General features: G+C 37.9%; 1 protein-coding gene across 9 annotated transcripts in view; it reads right to left on the reverse strand.

Annotated features, from left to right (window-relative positions):
- The window catches only part of ARHGAP29 (Rho GTPase activating protein 29), a 50,128-nt gene that overhangs the window by 19,929 nt on the left and 10,304 nt on the right, over nucleotides 1-19,895 (reverse strand). For 8 of the 9 annotated variants that reach the window (XM_038143788.1, XM_038143792.1, XM_038143790.1 and 5 more), the window contains exon 3: nucleotides 6,309-6,452. In XM_038143788.1, the coding sequence (XP_037999716.1) occupies nucleotides 6,309-6,452 (144 nt within the window). The other variant, XM_038143794.1, reaches the window with a different exon arrangement.

Raw genomic sequence — 19,895 nt, forward strand, 5'->3', positions numbered from 1 at the left:
CTGGGAGATTTTTTGTAGAAAAGCTGCATACATTCCTTTGAGCTGAAGCTGTATCCTCTGGAGGGAAGTTTTTCCCAGAATTACATTGTGAGAAATGACAACTTCACATTAGTATTCTTTTTAAGTTTTCTTTTTTTTTAAGTTTATTTTTTTAAGCAATGCAATATTCCTAATTCTCTAGATGCCTAAGTCACACATGCTCACACCTATTTTAGAGGTACTGCAATGACACACATACAGGTACTCAACTCACATCACTTTTTGCAAAATCTAACAAGGTTAGTTGGTCTTCCTTACATTTCAAGTACAAATAGAATACAACAACTTGTAGAAGTAGTAACAATAAAATAATGTTAAAATGTTGCCCATTCTATACAAATTTTCTCAGCAAATTAAGAGGCTTTAATCTTAAAAAGTATTCAAACTTCCTGCCAGGTGCCTAAATACTAATGGGTAGCAAACAAAGAAAGTACAGTAGTCTGCTCCCCCATTAGACTTCCTTTGTGAAAGGAAAAGTTTTTTACCAGTAAAGTAACACAGTTAAATCCATTTCTTTTTACACAGTATGTCAAAAGACTCGATCAACATTTTAAAACAACTATTTCTATACAAAGCCGTTACAGAAAATACATATTCTTCTCATGGGCCATTTTTACAATTACTTGCAAATACAAAATAATGTAATAAGCCTACAGCAATTCTCGCATATTATAATAACATCACCAGTCTCTGTTGACACGGTTCACTACTAAATTACAGCTTCTCCTACCTCTTCGTTCAGCTACACTTTGTAATTACAAAAAAAAAAAAAAAAAAAGCCTCTGGCATCTTTGTTTGAAATGAGATTCGATAAAGCTCCACAGATTTCTGGGGTTTTTTTAAATAACTTCATAAATAGCAGTGGACTTTTTTTTTTTTTTTAATTCAGGTTAGTTGAAAACCTTAGCTTTCCAGAAATAATGTTGCGCATAAGTCTAAACTTTGCATTCCAAATCATTAAGCAACAACAGTCACAAGGAGACCTATTGATTACCAGTCCCTAATGACTGGAAAAATCATTTAAGAGCCGCCATGAAATGCAAACTGCTTCAAAATTAGAAGGAATTAGCAAAAACTGTCTATGTATTCAAAGGACTTACCATGGAAACATTTGTATATCCATTAGCCACACTGTCTTCAGAGAGAGAGCACTTCTTTCACTTAGCTAACAAGACATTAATATAGAGAGCCTTTCCCTAAAGAAATGCCGTCTGTTTCACTCTGCCTTCCTGTTCCAGGAAGAGTTTTGTTAAGCTTTGCACTTTATATGCCAGAGAAATCCTTTCTTTTCAGGATCCATCACAAAAGGAATAAAAAAATCTCAAATTTTTCAGATTTCCTTCTTTTCACTTCTCCCAAAACAGGTTAGTCTAATCTCTTAGTAATTCAGTAGAATACCACCAGCTTTTTTCTAGCTTACCACCACTGGAATGCTGATGTACTTAACGTCAACTTTAAACCACGCACTCTCTTTCCCCAGGACATCCTGACTGCACACAATAGCTACTGACAACAATGAACTGTGGTAATCTTGCCATGTCTGGAAATGACAGCTATCTATCTATAGTTCTACAGATTTCAAAGCACGAATACAACTAGACAACTCTTTTAAGCAAGATTTCAGATGACACATAATGAACTTTAAAAAAAAGCACATGACAGTGGTACTTTAAATCTAGTACCAGAAATGCAAGCCTAGCTTGCAGTGGATCTCTATTCCTAAAACTGTCTTCAAACTGAGGTGGGTTTGGCAACCTCATTAAAATGCTGCAGTACGCTGCAGTTTCAGCTCTTGGGTCATGCCATCAAAACTTTTTCAAATCAAGCACAGATCAGGCTGGGGAACCCAAAACAGCCATGAAGGTTTTGGAAGTGAGAATCCCAGAAGTTGAAGCGTTGCCTGAGGACATTTGAGCAATGCTTCTAAAAACGATGAAGGAAAGGCTGCCAGCTGTGGAGATGGAAGGGCAAGCAGGGCCTTTAGAAGGTGATGGAGAGCTCCCAGTGAACTCACAGGCACACAGCCCATGGGACACAGCCATGCCGGAGGCAGCATCAAGCCTGCTCCCCACACACACGTGCAGGACTGACAGCAGCAAAGCTGCCTTGCCAGCTCTGCAGAGGCTGGACAAGCTCACAGAATTTGCTCTTTGCAGGTCAGTTTACTCATACATGATAGATACATATGATAGCATCACCATGTATTTTTTTAGACAGGAATACATCCTCAATCCATGCTCCACTAGCTAACTTATAAGAAGTAAGCAACCAGCCAACTTCTTAGAACTGAGCACCTTTGCAACCAGTTTTGTCTTTAAACTCACAACAATGCTTTCAAAAACCTTTCAGAACTATGTCAAAAACAAAACAACCACCCAAGCAAACAAAAAACCCAACAGGGACCAAAAGACCACTCCCTGTCTGAAAACAAAGACTTGTAATACTTCTTGTTATTACCTCTCTTCTTCAAAAGTATGTAAAATAAATGGGGAGAGGAGCATAAGTAAAAAGAGCAATAGTATGGAGATTGGAAATAGGCAGAAGAATATTCTTGTATTCTAAAGAAGATCAGCAGGCTGTCCAAGCCCCACTGTTCTACTTTGGTTCTTAGTGCCATATCATTTTGCCAGCCTGTACTTACTACCAGGTTTGGCAGCCTCCTCATCTTGAGCTGGATGCCAACAAGACAATTTCAAGGAACTGTTTCCTACTCCTTCCATAATAAATTTTGTTCTGAGTGAACATCACAGATACACCTACAAAACTGAATTACTTCAGTTCAGTTTTTTATTTCTTGTTTGAGGTATTTCTTTGTGATGCAGAATTACTACAAAAAAGCCCGTGCTTAAATAGGAAACTTCTACAAGACAAGTGTAATTTTCATCTTTACCAGGAATCAGTATTCATTCTAGTGATTGAGTAAAAGGACGTAATTAAGAGCAGAAGAAGAGTACAAGAGTGCTTGAATTCAGCATGGGATCAGGAGAACCATGTACTCTGGGGCCATCAACTATTTAAAGGCACTGAGTGGAAAAAAAACAGCTACAAATATGATGCTGTGCCAGAATGGGAAGTGACTTACAGAAATGGGAGCCTAAACAGGTTCCAAGCAAGATGCTTTGGTAAGTCTCAATTCTTCGAGGTCAAGTGAGGTGCCATTTAAAAGACATTTTTCATGAAGCAGTCAAGTAGGCATGGATAAGTAGTATAGTCCAAAGAGGCCCAGCGAGGCATGTCATGTCCAAGATATAACCAGAGAAATCAAATGTGTCATGTCCCACTCTTCTCACCGCCATCTTCCCTCAACCTCAGTCCAAAACCGCACGAGTCTGACAAACCTGTATGCCAAGCATGATTCTCCCTAGCACAATTCAGGTAACATGTTACAGCTAGTTTTTCCTTCAATCTATCTAAAAAGAAAAGCATTGAACATCCAAAGGAGAATGAGGGGCACATTCGTATCATTCCCATTGAAGGTCCTAAAAAGCTTCCCAAGAAGCTTGAAAGAGGGTCACACGCACTCTAATTTTTGTTAGCCTTTGAAATATTCACACTTGCAGTAATCTAAAGGAGGGTAGTCCATCTGCACTGGACATTATGTTTAAAGCACAGCGCAACTTGTCATAGTTATGAGAACATAAGACACTAAGACTTCACGAGTCACTAAGGTTCCGAAGTTATTGTAACTGATTTAATGAAGAGCAAAAAGCATTTGTTTGTTATAATAGCAGTATGTCCCTATATGAAGTTCCAAAGAAAAACTGGATTTGAAACTGACATTATGCAAAGACTCAAAAACCAGGAGGTGGAATCACGTGTAAATCTCAGCTTGTTTCTATTTCATCCTGTCCTAAATAAACATCAGAATTTTTCCATGTCAGGTTAATTTTCTTCCTAGTCATAAATCCAACTACAGAGTGCTTCCATGTCTTTTTATAGTTCTGTCCTCCAATGACAAGAAACAGATGATTCACATGAACTTTTCATAATGTCACATTAACAAAGACAGGGAAGCCAGAGGAAAAAGGATACTGGATATGTTCTACCAGCTCCTCACATTCTTGTAGCTTCCTGTTTATTCAAAAGCTGCATTACCTCTGGTGAAATAACCACAGCTGAAAACATGTGAATGCATGTGTTACACACAGGTCAAAGTAAGCAAATCTGAGGTCTGATATGCTTATAATCGCCACAATGTGCTGTATTTTTATTTCCTCTTTCTCATAACCAGCTGTCCTACACTTCAGTTTGAATATAAACTTGGAGCAGTATGATCTTCAGAAAAAGAACAGCTGTAAAAACCAAACAGGTGCTAAAGGCAAACTGCCTTCACATTCACCATAGATTATGTTGGGGGGAGGCAGTCTGTTTTCATACAGCAAAGGCTTTGCTGTTCCCAGAGAAGTAGGACTGAAGTACCAGTCACAGAGTCCTGAAGTCTTGAATCTCCCCATTTCCATCTCCAGAGGTGTCACAAATACAGTATGTGTCTGAGCAAACACTGACAGGCATTACCAAAATCTTTGTATCAAAGTACTTGTTTGTATCAATGGCTACAAATATTGAGGCAGTACTGTTTGTTTTCAGCTCTTGTAAATGACAGTTCAACCCCTAAAGAAGATTTTCAGATAGCTACTAAACTTTATCCAAGTCTTTTTTTTCCCCTTTTCAGTTTTAAGAGCTGGTTTTCTTCTTTTGAGAGGTAGGGGCTGACTCATTCCTCCAGGAGATTGCAGGAAACCAGTCACCTGAGTGAAAGCTGAGCTCAAGTGCCCAGAGAGCTGCAGAGTCAGTTGCACTGACATGATCCTGCTTTAGACTTCTGTGGATTTTACATTTCATGCTGTTAAGCTTGAGAGCAGTTTTAAAACAATATGATATGATTTACTTGCATACAATAGGTCACTTTTCGTACCACAGGTCACTTTCCTTCAACATTTCTTAAATAAGTTGAACATTGTCCTGTGACCACTGAAATTAGGGCTGAGTAGAGGATATACAGTCATCTCAGCACAGCACTTAAGCACAGAAACAGCTTGCTGGAGGTGGAAGAATTATGTTCACTAAACAATTAACATGCTCACTACCACTGTATGTGTGTACTTAACTCTATCCATGATCAACAAGCCAACAGCACTACAAGGGATACCCCCTGTGTTTCTGCTGTAATGTACAAACCCCTAAAGCAAGTTCAGAGGTTATAGTCCTGTCCCATGATCGTTTGTAATACAGGTACAGAATGATAGGAAACTCTATGTGTAACGTGAAGAAAATGAGAAGTAGTCTGCTACTACCTGCCAAGATCAAACAAACTGGCAAAAACATATATCAGTAGGAAGAATCCATAAGAAGCTTGGAAGAATCCAGTATATAGGAATCAGGAAGCTAAACACATTAGCATTTTAACTGATATTCCCACTTTACTGAATCAACAATACATTTCAGACATTCTACGATAAATAGGAAACAAGAGGGAAGGCCTAGACAAAGAAGAAAAACCAAACTATGTGTCTCTGAAGGAAGATATCCTACATGATTTAACACAGGCAAGAGGCAGAGATTTAACCCTACTCAAAGCTGGCTCCACAGTAATATACCAGACTCCAGAGTAGGAAGAGCTGCAGTCAAAGGTTACACAGAGAAGGAACAGAGAAGGTCTCTGGGGCTGGAGCAATTGAGTGCGTCACTATCTGCATTTGTCTGGCATGCTGAGAACTGCAGTAGCAAAGATCAACAACAGAAAGTATTAACATGTCTGCAACACGTTCTTGTTGCTGTTGACACCTTTATTGACACATGGCTGCAATGCACTTGTGGAATTTATAACTCTTCAGCTACGCACATTTGGATTGCTCAGAGATTTATTTCTTCACCTGATATAAATACAATACCACCCCTACAGATTCACAAACGTAGGCAAAGATTCTTGGCAAATCTCAAAGTAGATAAATGCCAGGTTTATTACTGTGTGATATTACTCTGTGATACTCAGGTAAAGAAAAGCTTAATGTCAAAGGCTTGTGCTTTTAGAATTCAATGCGGGTTTGCACTTAGCTTCCTATAAGCAGAATTTTATCACATCAATGAGAGAACAAGCTGCTTAATATCACTCTTCACTTAGGGAAGGCATTTTTTAAAAGAAGTATTACAGTATTATGCTTAAAAAAACCCCGGTTTCTTCTGTATATGTAGAATTCTATCTATAACTCCCAGACAATCAAGTCACTAATTACAATTTTCCATAAATATGAAAGGTGGTAATTCCTTACCTTTTACTTTTGCAATAACTGTTCCTGCAGCACTAAGAATATCAACTGAGTTTAGAGTCTGATGTTTATTTATCACTGCTTTTAAAACACGTAGTAACTCCCCCAGGCGTTCATGTACTACTTGATGCAGGCCATCATGATTTTCTGAAAAAAGTAAAGGGAGAAACTCCGTTAAAACAGTGAATTAACACCTAGTCACATTACAAAACACTTGGATAGTATTCAACTGCATGGAATTCTAGGCTATATTGAAGCTGAGCCTACTTAAAATAAAGAAATTGTTAAAATCATAGAGTTATAATAGCAGCTGCCAATAGTAAACTTGCAATATTGTACATCATTTACACAAACTTACTTCTCACAAAAAGTGAAGCAAGTATACTTTTAAAAAAGGGGGGGAATCCTATAACTATACCCTAAGGTTTCCAAATTAAAGCATCATTTTTTCTCATGTCATTTCATCAACCACCATTTTGATAATTACATATATGAAAAAAGGTATCAACAAAAGCAGATTTTGATCATTCATTAAGTAATTCTTCCTCTGATACAAATTCAACACCATGTATGTATGTTTGTAAATTAAAGTTTCTGGCAAATGTTGGTTAGTTTTTAATTAAAGTATCAGCAAAATCTTAAGCATTTTTGGTATATAAGCAAAGATCTACAAAGATCTGTCTTTATGCATGTCAGTCCTGATAAGCAAGTTGAACATTTAAATTAGGCCAAATCAGAAAAACTCTCAAACACACTCCAAGATGGTGATGCTCTTTATAGCACATGCCTCTTGCTATGTGCCTCTAAATCCCAACCTCATCTAAGTTTTTTACAAAATACTTATTGTTGCATCCACAGCACAGGTTAAAGCATAATCTGTTCTGTTCCAGGAGAGGTGCTGGTGAATGGAATTAAAGGTTCTCATGTGCTAGAGTGCTGCGTTGCAAGTTGTGGTAAAAAGCTTTCAAATTCAGGAAAGTCTAGCTTATGAAAAAGAAAAAGGGGATCTAATAGAAGCTGACTCACTTCCCCACCGAGCAGGGCAATTCTGTGTTGTCTGTGGCCATGATAACAAACAGGTCAATACAGACAATCACAGTACAGTGCAAATTGATCCAGTGCTGCCCAGAGAATAGTTTCAACACAGAGCCATTTTTTCTGGTGACAAGACATTATATTTGGGCTAGAGGCACCTACATTTTTCTGAGGAATCCACACAGTACAACATGACACATCAGTACAGTAGATCACTGCTGTCAGGTGTGCAGGTGGGGAGGCCACACACAAATTTTATATGTATCAGGTACAATAGCAAGTCTCCTAAGGACCACTGTGCTTCAGGCTTTATTCCCCTACATACCACATATCAGGAGAATTTTTTTCAACTCAGACTAGCTTATACATTGTCAAAGGAATAAACCGTGACTCAGGAAGTAGACAAAGGTAAAGACTATCTACCATTCACAGGCACTTTTCCTGCTGGAAGGGACAAGCAAGCTCTATCTGTAACAGGACACACAAAAGTCTAGGAAAATCCGTCTTACTCAGCAGTAAATTAGGAAAGTTCTAAGTAACTTGTTAAAAAAAAAAAAAAGACCACCCAGTTGTGGCTTTATCTTCATTTACACCTTCATATAATGATTTTTAACTGACTCAATCACAGCTAAGGCAAAAAAATGTCAAAAGCCTGGTATTCAACATGGCCGTGATTCAGTGCATCCACATTAGCAGCAGAGGTCATTTATGACAAACACACATTGATGTGAAGGCATACTATAGCTCAGAGTTCAGAACTTTGAGGGGAAAGCAATCCAAGCTTGAAGTGGTTTCCATGAAAGCAACAACAGCAGAAGCTGTGACCTTGCATAAGAAATTATTTATAAGGAATATCAAAGAAGATGAGCAAATTTAAAAAGGCATGAAAATACCAAATAGAATCAATTGCTTCTCCATGTCTTTCAATTCTATGTAACACACCTCAGACGATTAAAGTGAGCAAGCAGGAGCTTAAAAACAGAAAAGAGTGATTCTTCATGTAAGAGACCTGTGGAATTTCTTGCCAAACCACAACATCGACACAAGAAGTTTACATGGAAACAAGGGGAGCTGGACAAGTTAGGTTTCCCTGTGAGTTACGAATGAGTCAATAAATGCCCTGGTGGGTCTGGCCACGAGTTCTGGCCTGTGCTTTGCACAGCAGTGGCTGCTGCTGCTGCTTAGAGCCCAGACCAGACTGGCTGCTCTCAGTAGTGCAGTTCCCAAGCATCCACGACTGCTGCATCACAGCTGCTCTGACACACAAAACATAACTGATGCCTCTAAATTAACTTAAATCCTTTTGAACCTGCCTTCACAACTTCTCATTCAACTATTCCACACTTTATTCTACTGAACTACCAAGCATTGTACTAAACCAATGTAACTTGCAACAGCGCCAGAATTCTACTAAGCAAAAACAGTTGACAGCATATGACCAACTTCTCATTTTTACTTTTCTCTAGCTATTCAATTTTGGCAATTATCAGAGCTCATACAATGGGTCAGACACAGCTTTAGCCTAAGCCAGTATGGCCATTCCCTCCTTCTAAAACTCAGAAAAATTTTATAGCTGTCAAAATGAAAACTAATAATTTTAATGGTCCCTTCAGGCTTTAATCCATCATTTGTACTCCATCAATGCAAGAATAAATGGTGTTAGAAGTTCCGGGCACACTCAGTGATGAAAATGAAAACCAGCAAAGTTGTACTGATGCCCACAAACTCAAAGTGGATCAGACAACACAGAAAATATATCTTAAAATTATAGTAACATGTTATCTTCAGGAATTAGGATATTAATAGTTAGAGGTAATTCAAATTAGTTCTTTTAAAAATATGTCAACTGTGTAGACATTAAGTTTTGAAATTCTTATGGAGGTAGTCCTTGCAGTTCATATCTTATCTCTTCTTACAGATCTCCAGAGGTAGACAAATATTCCACAATCTTTGATCAGAACTAATTATTTTTATTGGCAGGGTTGGGATGGATGTGTTTGTATGAAGGTATTTGAAAACTATATACCAGAAACATCCCCATCAGCCATCTCTGTCTAACCAGGATACACGCAGCCCTCACATGAAGGGCATCAATATTGTGGTCAATGGACTAGAGATGGTCAGCACAAGGGCACCCTTTGACCAGAACTGCATCTCTTGCCTAGTCAAAATGACAATGGTGTCCCCGCCTTTAGACACAAAGGTGCTCACTCGTGTCTGGAGAGAAGAGCTCCTAATTATGTGATCAGAACACCTATACCCTATAGCCATATCCTTTTGGCAACGTGGGGGTAGATTTTTGGACCCCTCATAATCAGGGAGGGGAAACAAGGCCATAAAGCAGCTCCACCAATCTACAGATTATTGTCAGCTTGAGAGTGCTCAGGAAAGAGTATAACACAGACACGCATCAGACAGCATGATTTATTCTTGGGACTTCAATGTGACTCACAACTGCAGACTTGTCATTATAAGTCAAAAAAAGTCTCTTAGGGCTCTGTATGTGTTAAGTGAAGACAAAAATAACACCACTCGAAAGACTAATTAAAGCAAAATTGATCCCAAAATGCAGTTTCACACTATTACAATTTGATAATATATCTTGCCAGAACAATAGAGCTGGGGGAGAAAGGCAAAATAAGTGAGAAGGGGAAAAATGAAAGAAAAATCTTAAAGCAGACATAAGCCCCTTCTAGTCTGAAACAGAAGTAATAAGCTTCAAAGGGAAATGCTAATGGCAAACAACCACTGAGCTGAATTAAATGTTTATCATACCATCCAGGAGAACACTACCACTAAAATAATGCACTGAAGCAGGAGATTAATTATTTGTGCTCTCAAAAGCAAAGGTCTGGCTACACCCAACTGAGATGTCTTTGTATTCCATCACTGTATCATTTGTTTACAAAATATCTGAAACACTGTTTTTGTGCCTCCAGAAGACAAAAGGTCTGTGACAAGTGGTGCTTGGGGAGAGGTGGGGGCAGAAGCCATCAGGAACCACAACCACACTGCATTCACAATAACTGAGACCAAACAGACACTAAACCAGAGATTTCCTGCACAGGACAGATTTAGAAACCTCAGGTAGCAAAACAGCCTAAATATGCCAGATGAACAGAAAGAGAGTTTTAATGGTAAGAAGTCTTATAAAGGCTGAGATCAAACAGTAGAACAAATACAGTGAAAGAAATGCACAAGGAAATGTGTCTCAATGAGTTCCTGCAGCAATTCAATCTTAACTGAAGTACTCACAAAAAGTATTTACTTTCAGTTTTTCTTCTGTCCCTTGTACTGCTGTACACATTCATTGATGCACATGAAGTCAGCAGGAAATTCTCCACCAATGGATGATGCCATATTGTTTTAAAACCTCTCTCAAGCTTAACAGCATGAAATGCAAAATCCACAGAAGTCTAAAGCAGGATCATGCCAGTGATCCTGCAACACTCAGAGGCACTCTCTGGGCACTTGAGCTCAGCTGTTCACTCAGGTGACTGGTTTCCTGCAATCTCTTGGAGGAATGAGTCAGCCCCCTACCTTTAAAGGAGAAAACCAGCTCTTAAAACTGAAAAAGGGGAAAAAAAAAAGGCTTGGATAGAGTTTAGTAGCTATCTGAAAATCTTCTTTCACTAGGGGTTGAACTGTCATTTACAAGAGCTGAAAACAAACTCTTCCCAAATGAATGCATACTCTGTAGGAGAGGTGGAGAGAGAATAACAGGGTGAAAAAGCATGTATTCAAAGCTGACAAGTCTAATATACAAGAATGACAGTACAAAGCAGCTGGAAAGTCTGTTTGCCAAGCCATCACAGTAGTACACTATTGTCACTGGCATCCCAGTCCTCAATGGTTTTGGTCACCACTATTTTATAACTCCTCACACATCTTTAATGTAAAAGTATAATCTACCTATTTTCTAATTTTACATATTTCTCAAAGGGAAGCATTTGTTTAGTAAGTTACTAAGCAATAATGTCCTTACCGCTATGGACTCTATTCATGCAAAACAAAATCAAATTTGCTCATCAAGCTTGTCAGCAGCAGTCACCCTCCCTGCCAAGTCAGGGCTGGTCACAATACACACAGTGGAGAAAGGCACTGCTGTGTCAGTTGGCTGGCATTCTTTCGTCTGACCTGATTTATTATTGGCCCAAACACTTCTGAAGTTGTTTATGTCAACAAATGTTTGCCAGGATAAGTTTAAATACAGACTAACAGTCTTTCCTTCACTACACTGCTCTTCAGACCCATACAGGAGATGTACATTCAGTTCCCCTTACTGCTTCTCCACAGAGAATATTAAGGCCTTTTAATAGCAGCAGACTCTCTACTACTCAATTTCCACCAGTCCCAAAAGAAGGGAAACCACTGATACAACTATTGTTTTGCTGTGGCTAAAAGTTTGTTTAGAACCGAAGTTGGTCTGACTAAAAAAGACAGGGTAGCAGTCTAGATAAAACAACTGAAAAGTAACACATCCCTGCAAAATTCGAGTCAGAATGAACGCGAGACTGTCAAAGCAGATATTCTAGCTCAGAACACGTAATAAATCCAGCTTCCCATTAGAGCTTTTTACAATTAGGAAGATGCAATTAGTTCTGTTGTGCATTCAGATATTTTCAAGAACATTACACAGTGTGAACAACATGCTGTGCATGCCCTCCACAGCCACCAGTTTATATACACAGAGCAGTCTATTTGAACTGGGGGAAGTCTACAGAAACTCACCTCACTCGTCAAAATCTTACCATGAACAAGGTAACTTGGAGTTTTGCACAAATATCTGCTGCATCTACCTTCATAAACACACTATGCCTTCACTATGATCAGAATCTACAGAGAACTCACTCTGGACATTTCCAGTAGAATAAATGCAGCTGATGAGAAGCCCTAAATGCTCATGGTAGCCATCACCCTACTAGGTCTAGTCCTCATTTTGGGAACTCCCTTTGTAAATCTGTTCTCCTGGGATCAGCTGAAGTGTGTGTACTTCACCTCTCCTTCAACTGAAATATAATAATCCGAATTCCAATTTTAGGCACCATTTCACATCTTCTCCATGAATCCTAACCTCTTTCAGGATAAACAAGCCAGCCAAAGAATCTTGCAGGATGGTGGTGAGAACAAGCACACAAACTCGGAGCCAATTTCCCCAATACCTGGATCCAGAACTTTTTATTCAAGTTTCACCTTACAGAATGCAAACAGTCAGCTTCTCATCACTTTCAGTCTTTGAAGGATTCAGAAGAAAGAAGCTTGAGTAACCAACATTTCAATATTCAAGACCAATATCTTGGCTAAGAGATCATTCACTCTATTAAAAATCTCAAGTAAATTATATCCTGTTTCTATTACACTATGCAGAAGGATTACATGGTGTCACTACTTATGCCACCTAGGGCAGGGGAAAAAAATCAGCATTGGAATGAAGCTGATCCAAAGTAAAACAGATTTTATCTAAAATCTCATTATTATCATCTTTATTTGTGTCCATATTGCATACTGGTACACTGTCAGCACTCAGGTCTGAACCTGATCCAGACTATGAGACTTCCCAGTGAGCATCACAGAGTAGGCAAAACAATCACACAATAATGAACTGTGTGGAAATCATCTAATTCCTACATCTGCAGTTTGGCAAACAGTCCCAGATTAAACCATCATTTTCTTTTTGCCCGCTATCTCTGTCAGCCCCATTCTAACATGATTAACAGCCTGGCATATTTGTTTGATCTAACAGAGTTCACTACCACATTCAAAAGACCACAAGAATTAATCAAACACACAGTGAAAGCAAGTTTTACTCTGATTGTGGTTTGACCATAGCAAAGTTACCTATGTCCCTGCACTCTGGTCTACCATCAAAGCAGCTTTTTTGGGGCAGTAAACATACGAGTTAGACATAATTTTCATTGATTGTATGGATATAAAATGAACAAAACTTCTTCCTTTAATGGTGGTAGAGATATTTGTTGGTGGTCATAGTCCAGGAGCGATGAGAAAGCAACAGTCTTAGCTATCATATTTCTTCCTTTATTTGGCTACATGCTGCAGATGTAAGGAAGGAAACATTTTAATTCACTGAAAAACTCACTCAGAGAATTCCTGTAAGAATTATTCTTGCAAAATCTCTAGCAAGGCTGGAAGCTGCAGAAGGGTTTGGTAGAGTCATCACCTTTCTACCCTGTGCACAATACAGAATAAGAAGCTACCTACCCATCCCTCTGTCAAGAAACATAGTATTGAAGCTTCCAAATGAGCAAGATAGCCAGTCCCAGTCTTTTTGTTCATCAGTATCATGGCAACCCCTGTTGTCATGGCATCATTAAAACACACCACACTAAATTCATAGTCTTTAGCAGCATGTGCTCCAACCAATGTTCTAACTACATCATAGGGCAGCAAAAAATTACAATTTATGGGAAATAATCAGTTAAGAAATTATTTCAATGAGGAAAATCTAGGGACACGTGAAGTTTGATTAGAAATGAGGAAAACAAAGTAATAAAAATAGCAACCCAAATGCCTATATTTAAAATAAAAGCATTAGAGTTTTGTAAGGGGTTTTTTTGAGAAGAGCAATGTTGACCCAGTTCAGTGAGAATGCATTGAGACTTCCTGCAAACAGCTCATTGAATACAGTACTGAAAGTAGCACTGTTTGATTCCAGTTATTCCACACAAATGATGCTTTTGTAATACAAGAAAGCATTTAATATTTGGAAAGTTAATTGTCTATTTACTATTAAACTACTAAGTTAATTCTTAAAGTCAGGTTGCACAAATTTAGGGTAAAATAAGAAAGCACCTGGTACATACCTCTTTTTTAATTTTAAGGGTAAAAGTTTTGACTTTACTCTTTGAAATGAACACCCTGTATATGCAAGCTTGCAATTTTTGCAGAAAAAATATCCCTGGATAGAACACAAAACTATCCCCCATTAGTTAATGCTTCCAGGTTAAGTTTTCTAGCATGATGACTTTTTGCTATATAACACAAATGGCTAAATAACCCTTTCAAACTTGTCATTTCCTATTAGGGACGGGCTAAAATACAGCAACCTATCCACTCAGATTCAACCACTAACCATACTGATCAGCCTCTGATGTGACCTTGAGCTGTGTTGGTTTTTGTTTTTCATTAAACTAGGCTAACATTTCTACCCCATTTTAGTTGTGGACCAATTCTGTAGCTGTGAAGTCAAAACTTTTGAAAAACGTCCTTCTTGACTACATATATAGAGCAAACGCAGACTAAATGAATTTTCAGAAAATAAACTTACAAAAATAAAGATGTCTTAAAACAATCTTTTCAAACATCAATAAAAGAGGTGTATATACAAAATATATCAGAATAATCAAAATCTTATAATTCTGCTTCCACTGAAAGCAGTTACATGTTTTCCTTTTGTTTGTTTGCCAACTGACATGAGCAGAAAAGTTGTTACTTCACATTTGTCTCACACTTAGATTCATAGATGAATTCCTCATTTGTTCAAATGGGGAAGCCTTTCAGAAAAAAAAAACCTACCACAATGCAGTTTTTAATCTATTTCAATATGCTGTACACTACATGCCTTTAACTTTTTTATTCTACTAGCCTTGAGATCCTAGTCAACTAGCCCAGATGTGTTCAGCCACACAGTTTAATCTTTAGAATACATTAATCTTTTATTAAACCAAAATTTAGAGACCAGAAACCAGTAATGACTGAAAATTGCTAGTGTTTCCTTACTTACCTGTTTCTGACAAATGGGAGTGAAAACACTACATGGTCCTTTTAGTCACTGTTCATTTCCCTGAATCTTCCCAGAGATTAAGCATAAATCTAGGTGAGGATAATGCTTCAGAAGTTCAGGGCAAATTTTAAGTTAAAATTGTAAATTGTCAAGTCGACATAAGGCTATATTCTTTAGTATGAATACATTAGTAATAAATCTCATCAGTCACAGTTCACAAAAAAATCATATCCATTGGGACAGGCAACCATACATCTAGTAGTGACTAGTTACTTATTTCTTATTCAAGGATATTTCACTAAAACTTAGTCAAACAGTCACCAGACTGAACAGCTGCCAATGGAAGACACTGTTAAAATAAAATGAGAACTCTTATGCTCTAAGCAACTATGTTCCTTGCATACTGGTTCAAGTTCTGAGAGTATATGAAGTAATATTCACTCAACATTTACAGCACAAATTTTACTAAAAAAGAACAAATCACAAAATGGAAGAATCTCCAGCAAGTTGATCATATCATATCAAACTGGCACACAGAAAGAATAGTGTGAAAGTCATGGTTTATTAATTCTAAATAAAATTAATTTAACCTTTGGTAATCAACAACAAGAGATTATCAAACAATACTTAACCTTTAACTCATGTTCAATTCAGTCTAAAATGCTGATGCCTGCTCCTTCCACTTTAAGCCTAAGCCACTGACTGAGGGAAGAAGCTATGTTACTGCTGCCTGCCCACCTAGTTTTCAAAAGACCACACAAAGCCAGGATTAGAAAATCATATGGTGTTAAACAAGAGGTGCGTTATCTGTGCATTTATTTTAAAGGATTTTTTAAACACAGCTATGGACTGCTATAGCATGTGACAGTAGTCCATTTCTGGTTTGTTGATTAAAAGAAAAAAAAAGTTGCACTTTAAAATCAACTTAGATTTAAAGTTGTATTCAAGTCCCTAAAGCAGCAGCTGGCAACATTAGTTGTCTAGAAAACTGGTGAACATAAAGGATTAAGGATTATTTGAAGTTCCTTCACTGATGTCCTGCTGAAACAACCACCCAAGAGAGTAAAACCTGACTGCATAACTCACAAACAGGTGACAGAGCCATTTGAATGGTCCAAAGGAAACACTTCTAAAATCTTCCCATTTCTAAACTCAGGAGCAGTCAATCTCCATTTAAATATAATGCTTTGATATCAGTTAATTCACACCAAAGCATTTTTGAAGATCTTTGTATAAAGAGAAAACATGGTAACATTATCATTAAGGCAGCAACTTATGTCGCACTTGCACTTCCCAAAAAACCAGTAACTCACTGTACATCTCACCATTAATTTTTAACAGAGTAGTATTTCTTCATAAATACCTTGCAACAGAAAGGTGAGAAACACAGCAGAAATCATTTGCTTTGTGGTTCTGGATTTACCCATCTGTTTCTCCCTAGTACCACTTAAGTTGTCATTCCAGGCAGTCAATGCTAGATCAAAAATTTATATGCTTCAGACTTATTGCTTTCTTTCCAAATTAAGTTCCCAGGTACCTTCTCTAAAATCTCATGTCTAGCCATCATCTGAAGCCAGCTACAGCTAGAAGGAGTTCTCCACTGCTTGCTGAATTTGTTTGCTTGTCCTTAACACAAGGGCTTAAACATGAATACCAGAAAGCATTTAATCTGACCACTCTGCAGTCTGAATCCAACTGTTAGCTTCCCCTCCACCACTGGCATCAGCTATTTATCACAGTCACTTTCTCAAAGCCCTTCACAAACTGTCTTCACTCAACTATCACAATTCATGTGTGCTCCTAAGCTTTCAGATAAACAATTTGCAGCTTAGTCAACACAGAACAAAGCATATAGAACTACCCCTCAAAAAAGCTGCCTCCCGCAACTGCTCTTCTGTTGGGAGTGGGTAACCTACTTGTGAGCTGAGACCATACTGACTGCCAATCTTCAGCGCTCTGCACCTCCACCACTTCAGTGATTCCAGTAAACACTTTTTCCCCCACTTGTTGTCAGCACTAGACAACTTCTGGACAGACCTTTTAGTTCCATAGTTGTGGTAGGACAAAATAACTTACATACCCTGTACACAATATATGAATTAAATAAAAACTCCACAGGAGAAACAAACAAAAAACGCCACAGAAAAGCATTCTACTAAATAATCCATTCATACCACTATAAACACTAAAATAGAAAGATAAATCTGTGAACACTGAGCAGTCTTTAAGCTAATGCTTCAGGAATACCATGTCCATAACTATTTCAGTGACATCTGAGCTTAAAAGTAGATCTGAGACTATAGCTGTAGTTCATAATTAGAACATTAACTGAGATGTTACATTCCTTCACAACACAGAGCCCTAAAACAATCACACCTGCATAAACTGGGAAAATTTAAATACAATACTTAGAGAAGAATTTGGAAATGCTAAGTGTAATGTCAAGTCCTAAAGATATCAGAGCCTCTTCCTGAAAAGGCATGAAGGTGCTTTAATTCCATTGTACAAATATACTTCCTGCAACTTACTGATCTACAATCCTGCAATTGACATTTTCCATTGTTTTTTTCATTTTAATGCATCTTTGGTGAAACTTCTTCACTAGGTCTTTCCCATCTTGCAGACTTCTAAAACCAGGAAAAGACTGAGATATTACAAGATTTAGAAGAGCACCTGAACCCCTCCAAAATAAGAACCTCCCCTTCCCTTCAACAGGTATGTGTAGCAAGCTCCACAATCCCAGGGTCATTCTGTGTCTCACAGACAAGTAGCACTAACAGAATTTGTACCAACACCATGAACTGCTTCAACACCCACCTGCAGGCCATGAACCAAAGTTATACACAGCAGAGAGAATCAGCATATTTGAAAAAGGGGACATGTTATATTACTAAAATAGCTTAAATATCTGAAGTAGTTCCATAATGACAAAGAAAATAAGACTGAAGATATAAGTTTTGTTAACTTAAGATTGAAACTGGTTTATCAACTAAAAATAACTGTAATTGGCAACTAAGAATTCCTACATACTTTTAAAAATTAGTCCAAGAAATTATTCAAGCAATAAAGGAGAAAAAAAATGGGGAAAAGGAAAGAATCCTTTGCTCAGCCTCAGCAAAAGAAAACTCTTCAAGTCCTAGGTTTTGCATTTACACTGTTCTGTAACAAATGCCATTAAGATGAAAGTTTAACTCACACAAGTATTTTCTACAGCCTTACATGAGTCACGTCCGTCTTCCATAAAAAGGGGCATTTTAGGCAGACAAAGGAATAAGCCCCCATAAAATCCCTATTTTCCTGAGGAAAGGGAAACAGCTATGTACGAAAATCAAGGTCCAAGCTCTGTATCAAATCTCCCACCCTGCCATGCTGTTCTAACTCTAATCCATTACCAAGGCATTAGCTCTAACAATCAAATCACTAGAACTGGCAGATTAGATGAAAATTTGCTCAGAATTAAGCAATGAGTCAGCTTCAGTTCTGGGACCTAGCTACATAAATAGGAAGAACAAACACTTCCAAGAAAACTGGTGGAAAAGGAATGGTTTAGTCCACGAAACCTTCATGAAGTCAAGATCATTAAGATGACAATTAGAACTGTTAACTCTATGCTGTCAGACATACAACAATTATTTGTATTGATGTTCTTCTTCTATGTTGCAACTTTGATAAATCGATGCATGAGCAAAATGAGAAAACTGAATCTTTTTGTGGATCTGCTATAATACATTTTGCCAAGAGTGGGAAACTCATTTATGGCAAGTGTTTTTTGGTTTGTTTTTAAACACAAGAGCTCCTACATGTACATGGGAATTGCTGTTTAGAACATAAGACTTAGACTGAATATGGGTCAATTCTTATCTTTCAGATGTTATGACAGAGCTCTTTGAGAGATACAAGTTCTTTTTTGGTTCAACTGTTCCTGCTCCTTAAGCTGTAAACTATATTACAAGGATTTTTGTTGTTGCAAGGCCTAGCTTTACTTCCAAAAATTAAAATACTACTATTCATCCTCTTCCCCACTAGTGACCTTTCATCTTGCTGATTTTGTAATTTCAGTTCCATTTGTCTAAGTTGCTGTGATGGAAAGGGAAGCTAATTCTAATTAACACTCCAGCCAAGGCTCTAAGTGTTTTGAGCTCCTTTTGTACATCAGAAGTGTGAAAAGGAGTAATGAAGTCTTTCATTGTATTACATTTTTTTGCACTTCAGAAGCAACGTAAGAATGAAAAATGCCTGCGCTCTCTTATAAATAGCTCAGAGTTTTCCTAAAGAAAGATATGCTAATTATTTAAGTCAACCAAAATATCTGACTGCACACAAGGCTTGATTTTACATTTTAAACACTCACGAGCCTTCAAGACACTCCCCCCTCCTGACTGCTGATCTTAGACACTATAGCAACAAGTGAACATTTGTTCTGAAGGAATGTGGAGTATGCAACTGGGGGAGGGGTAGTACTATCAGCCACAAGCTTATCTCCTGGTCCACTAAGTTATTATTTAACTTCTATCTTCTCTGAAACTGAAGAAACAGCATTTACTATCCAACATTAGCAACCAGCATTTAACAGGCAGCTTACACTTTGACTAAGAATAACACAGATTTGCTTGAACTCAACTTCAAGAGGAGGCTGGTTTTTTCCTCTTGTTCAGAATAGTGGAAACAGAGGAATTGTTCCATGACTGCAGATGAATTAAGCAGTGCACTACCATTGCAAACTTGCAAAACCCAACAAAATACCCAGCTCCTCTGGCTCTGCTCACAGCACCTGAAAGTGCTGAAAGTGCAAGACTCCCTGACTAAAGCCTGCA

The sequence above is a fragment of the Motacilla alba genome, chromosome 8 (assembly GCF_015832195.1).
Source record: "Motacilla alba alba isolate MOTALB_02 chromosome 8, Motacilla_alba_V1.0_pri, whole genome shotgun sequence".
NCBI lineage: Eukaryota > Metazoa > Chordata > Aves > Passeriformes > Motacillidae > Motacilla > Motacilla alba.